The 6,000-nt window shown below is 36.6% G+C and overlaps 1 protein-coding gene across 2 annotated transcripts in view; it reads left to right on the top strand.

Moving 5' to 3' along the window:
- LOC132707378 (centrosome-associated protein 350-like) overlaps positions 1-6,000 on the top strand; it is a 31,517-nt gene that overhangs the window by 4,489 nt on the left and 21,028 nt on the right. For both annotated transcript variants that reach the window (XM_060679211.1, XM_060679212.1), the window contains one exon: positions 3,693-3,826. In XM_060679211.1, the coding sequence (XP_060535194.1) occupies positions 3,693-3,826 (134 nt within the window). The remainder of the gene's footprint in view (positions 1-3,692; positions 3,827-6,000) is intronic.

The following is a 6,000-nucleotide window of genomic DNA, read 5'->3' as shown; positions in this document are numbered from 1 at the left end:
ATTGAATTAGTTTGCGTTACCCGGAAGAACTTTATGACATGACACATGACATTGCAGTTTGTGATTTTGTTCACAGAAGTGAAAAACTTAAGTGGAATTGTATTTCACATAATTATTTCACCAGGGATAAAAATTATGTAATTTCACTTGTTTCATAATATGCATACCTTCATTGTACTCGTATTTCTTTGATATATATTTTTCATTTTTATACGCTAAGTTTGACAGTTATTTAATAATTTAATATTTAAGCTATTATCTTGATTCGGGTTTAAAGGCCGTCGTCGGTTGGAATTACTTCCTAACGTTTCGCTAGCACAAGTGGCGAGCTTCTTCAGATGTCCTTCCATCTCCGATGTTGGACGTAGACTGACGATTTCTCCTGCGCAGGTTGTATTTATGCCGATTGGTGGTGGGCGGGGCTTGTTCGCTCCGGTTGGTCTCGGGATATCGATCGGTACTGTTCGGGCGTTCCTAAGGATCGGGTTCCAGATTTGGTTGAGTCTAAGGATCTCCTCCTTTCTGTTGAAATTGTGTGGGTGTTTTTGTATCTCAATGGCTTCCCTGACTAGTCTGTTGTGATAGCCGTTGACCGATGCTAGTAACTTACAGCTCTCAAAGTGTATCCTGTGTTCAGCTACTGCAGACTTCTTTGTCTGTCCTAGCCTGCAGCTTGCTTTATGCTTCTTAAGTCTCGTTCCCATTGATCTCTTGGTAGTTCTATGTAGACCTTTCCGCATGAACACGGAATGCGGTAGACTCCTGCAGCTGAAAGTGAGTCCCTCTTGTCCTTCGCTGACCTGATGGTCTGCTGGATCTTCCTTGTAGGCTTAAAGATTGTTTTGATGTCGTGTCTTTTCAATACTCTGCCAATCCTGTCGGTGACACTCGGAATATACGGCAGATATGCGTGGGAGGTGGAGGGTCGTTGTTCGGTATCCCGTAATCTTGATGATCTCTCGATCTCCCTCTTGCTGTAGCCATTTGCCTCGAACGCAGTTTTCAGGTGTTCAAGTTCCCCCAAATCTTTCGGGCTCGTTCTGTCAGGGTTCTGATAACCCCATACTTTTTTACTTGGGTGATGGTTGGATAGAGCATGCAGGTATCTGTCCGTATGGGTTGGTTTTCTGTAAACTGTGTGGCCCAGCTTGTTACCTCGCTTCCTCACTAGTACGTCCAAGAATGCAAGTTGTTGGTCATTTTCAGTCTCCATAGTAAGCTGGATGCTGGGATACTGACTGTTGAGATGCTGCAGAAAGTTGTTGAGCTTGTCCATACCATGTTTCCAAATCACGAAGGTGTCATCTACGTACCGGAACCACGTTGCTGGCTTGTACTCTGAGGTCTCGATCGTTTTTCCTCAAAGTGTTCCATAAATAAGTTGGCTATAACCGGGCTAATGGGCTTCCCATTGCCACTCCGTCCACCTGTTCGTAGAAGTTTGCCTTCCACACGAAATAGCTACCGGTCAGACAGACTTCAAAAAGTTTGCAAATATCGACAGGAAATATCCTGTTCACCAGGTCCAAGCAACTCTTCAGAGGTACTTTGGTAAACAGTGAGACGACGTCGAAGCTCACAAGGATGTCGTTTTGTTCAATATTGATATCTTGAATCTTGCGCACGAAGTCGGTGGAGTCCCTGAGTTAACTGGTGCCGTGTCCTACGTGTGGTTGGAGCAGCGATGCCAAGTGTTTAGCCAAGTAATACGTTGGTGATCCGGGTGCGCTAATTATTGGTCTTAACGGGACATCTACTTTGTGTATCTTAGGTAGTCCATAGAGCCTTGGTGGAACAGTCTCCGTTCTCACAATGCGCTTCTTGATTTCTTCTGACAGTGATGATGACTTGATGAGCCGGTTGGTAAGACGTAGTCTAGCTTGCGTCGGATCCTTTTTCAGGGGTTTGTAGCTTCCCGGGTCCAAGAGTTCCTCAATCTTCCTTTCGTAGGCCTCGGTCTTCAGAAGAACGGTTGCGTTTCCTTTGTCCGCTGGGAGTATGATGATACCCTCATCCGTGTTCAGGCTACGCAGTGCCAGTCCTTCACTTCTCGTCAGGTTAGTCTTGGGTGGTTTTGCCTTCCTGAGGATGTTGGCTGTCTCGATTCGTATCTCTTCGGCATCTTGGTCCGGTAGGTTCTTGATGGCTGCTTCCGTGCTGGAGATGATCTCTTCAATCGGAATGTGACGCGGAGTGATTGCGAAGTTCCCTCCTTTGGTTAGCACTGTTCTCTCGACCTCCGTGAGTACTCTGTCCGTCATATTGACCACGAGTCGCTCACTGTCTAGGCTTGCTGTTTTGGGCGCTTGTTTTTTCGCAAACTTCTTGTACTTCCTTATCTGTTGCTCCTTTGTACGGTCCAGTTCGTTCCTCATTTTGGAATGTGAGATTGCATCCATTCTGTCCCAATTCTGTTGTTGTCAGTGTCAAGTGCAGGCCAAGAAGTTCCTCATGCGTCTTCGCAAGGCTACGAAGAGTGTGGTGAATTCGTTCCCGGAGAAAAGCTTTCTCAGTCCTGACGTAGATCCTGTTTGCCTTCGCTGATTGGAGAATTCGTTTTTGTCTAAGGAATGCTGGTATGATGTTGGTGTCCCGGCAGCGGCACAGAAAGGCTAAAGTGGCGAGTAAGTGCGCTTTTTGCTTCCTTATTTTGTCCAGTCGTTGATACTGCTTACATGTTTCCTCCCGGTAGGGGCGTCTGATAAATTAAATCTCCTGCGCAGGAGAAATCGTCAGTCTACGTCCAACATCGGAGACGGAAGGACCTCTGAAGAAGATCGCTACTCGTGCTAGCGAAACGTTAGGAAGTAATTCCAACCGACGACGGCCTTTAAACCCGAATCAAGATAATAGCTTATCAACGGGCCGCGAAAGCCTTAACCAATTTATTTAATATTTGTTTTTTTTTAATTGGTGTATTGTGGTGTATGTACCTTTATTTATTTTGTTAGTTTTTCCATTTACGCAAAATACAATTAACATAAATTTAATGCATATAAAATTGTATCCTTTCCCTTCGTTTTATTGGTATTGTACAGTTATAAATTAATCGCATTTTAGATCTCATTATTTTAAACGAAAATGTGTTAAACTGAAAATTAAAATGAAAAAAAGGCAATTGCAATTTTTAAAAAACTGGTACAGAATATGCACATATATTTGGATTTGGACTTAGGGTTTTAATTTTTTGAATTATTAATGTTAATTTTAACTCTGCGTATCGTTTATAAAATGATTTTGATTTAAATAGATAAAATATCGAAATATTAAATTACCTATCCTAAAGACGCGTAAAGATATCATAACCGCCTGCATTTATTTTAGTTATGTCAATGTGTGTTAATTTATTTCCCAACATTATAGAATGCCATTCAATAAAAGTCAGTAAAATATTAGTGGTAGTGGATAAAATGAGCTTTGGTACATCTAAATCTGTGTGTAACTTAGGTTACACGTGTGTTTTGTTTTTTAAACCAGCACGTCCATAATGAATTGAATGGAATCAATTTCTTATGATTTTTGGTCATTATTATGCGGTTTAAGGTGAATTAGCAGGCCCACTTAAAATGTAATCAAGCGTAATTCGACATTAATATCAAGGTTGGTCTTCAACCTTAAACTCTTCATTAAACTTAGTGTTTCTAATCTCTTATGTGTGTGTTTGTGTGAAATCCATCGAAATATTGTTGCAGGTCTGTACGAAAACATCGCAGACTTTTTCAGTCGTGTGCGTTCGCTCGGAATCGGATAACAATATATCTAAAGTCGAGAGTTTGGAAATTACCGGGAAATATGACAGAGAACTCGACATATCCACCATGAAAAGGTAAGCAAAACATTTTAAAAGGTCATTTTTTTATCCAATTTCTTTGTTTGTCACATTTGCAGAAAATAGATTGTTTTCAAATAAAGTTATATTTCTTACCTGATGAAATTGTTAAGTGTTTTTATATTTTTGTTATTTCAAACACTTTTAGGAACTTTATTAATTAACTAAAATTATTCTGTTCTTTTTAGTCTTTCGAGTTCAATTTGATAAATATAATGCAAAAAGCAAACTAAAACAGATAATAGAAAAGAAGAAGTCCGATTCGAGTATGTGCAACATGAAATAACGTTCGGTTTTAAATTGCAATAACTTAAAGGCAGTCTGCAAAAAATATAATACCAAAATGTGATTTACAAATTTTTAATTTTTTCAACTAAAAAATTGAATGAAATTGGAACTTGCAACATTTTTATTGTTGTTTTATATGGTGTGTGATATATACATAACGTAAGAATTAAGATTTTAACTTTTTGGCTCCAACTCATTTATTATTTATTATTTATTTATTATCCTCTATTATACTCATATACTATTGCAAAGTAAAACTCACAAGAAAATTGAAAATTCAATATACATTGGCATCAGGTGATAAGGTGTTACACTGTTAAAGCCTGAAGTTGAGAGTTATTTAACTTACAGATATTACGTTAAATGCTTAAACGACGTTTATAAATCTCCAGTTTTATCTGTATGTATGTAGGTTTAATTCTCTTAAAACTTCTGTTAAATTTAAATCACATTAAATTTTTAACTCTAAACTAGTTTGTAAGCGAACCTTTAGAATATCAAAAAGATCTCTTTTGTGATTTGGGATTTCTAAAATACGCAACAAATGGCCTCTGTTATCAAAAAAATGTAATTTTTAATATCCAATTTATTTTAAGAATTCCCGGTCATTGTTTTCACGGTTCTAGTAACTTAAACAAATTAAAACCAAGAGCATACAGAGAGCAAATTTTTGTAATCGGCATAAAACTTAAATCACATTTTTTTCATTTGACCTTTTAGCTCAAAAAGTCATTATATATTTTTTTAAGTTTTAAAATGAGATAAATTAAAATGAAAGTGTGAACTGTTGTTTACTCAAAAATAAAAAAATACGATATAAAAATATAAATGACAAACGTAGAAAAATGTTTATATTACAGATGGCACTTATTTAATCACTTAATTGGGACAATTAACGAATATACGGTCCAGCCTGCGGGTTTTGTTAAATTGCCTTTTGATTCGTCAAAGTCACTTGTTTGTCCCGAGTGTGCATATACCAAAGTGTTTCGTGAAAAAGAAGGTTAGACTTATTTAACCTTGTCGCAATATTAAATAGATATAAGGCTTAACTCCGCGCAGTGGGCAATATTTTTTCTAATTTTTACTGTCGGTCTTAGTCTAGCTCTGTATAACTTGGAAATCTCTAGTCAATTATTAACTGAAATATACGGGAAATATATATAGCATGTAATATATGATTTTAAAAAGCTTAAAGCAATTAAATTAGATGTTTAAGAAGGGAAGGGAAAAAATACCATACTACAAAGTTGACCCTTATTTATGACAAGGACAAAATACCTTACTCGTTAAAGGTACCACGACGAGTTTTTAATTTCCTGAATTAATTGAAATTGAATATATTTTTAACTTTTTTTTGACAAAGATAAAATTACTCATATCATACTCCTTAAACGCACCGCAACCAGTTTCTAATTTCCTGCATTAACGAAAAAGAAAAAATTGCTCATGTAATACTTAATTAAATTAGATGTCTAAGAAGTGAAAAGGTAAAACGCTCATATAATTAACACCTATTCGTTTAATGTTCTAGAAGTTCCTGATTCCATGAATTTTCAGTTTTTATGTCAAAATTACTCACGAATAAGTTTCCTGAATTAATTGAAATTGAATACATTTTTAACTTTTTTTTTGACAAAAATAAAATTACTCATATCATACTCCTTAAACGCACCGCAACCAGTTTGCAATTTCCTGCATTAACGAAAAAGAAAAAATTACTCATGTAATACTTAATTAAATTAGATGTCTAAGAAGTGAAAAGGTAAAACGCTCATATAATTAACACCTATTCGTTTAACGTTCTAGAAGTTTCTGATTCCATAAATTTTCACTTTTTATGTCAAAAATTCTCACGAATAAGTTACTCATATTATACTCGT

This window comes from Cylas formicarius, unplaced genomic scaffold (assembly GCF_029955315.1).
Source record: "Cylas formicarius isolate icCylForm1 unplaced genomic scaffold, icCylForm1.1 PGA_scaffold_9__14_contigs__length_23061073, whole genome shotgun sequence".
In the NCBI taxonomy this organism is placed as follows: Eukaryota; Metazoa; Arthropoda; class Insecta; order Coleoptera; family Brentidae; genus Cylas; species Cylas formicarius.
This window is presented reverse-complemented; position numbering and strand designations above follow the sequence as displayed.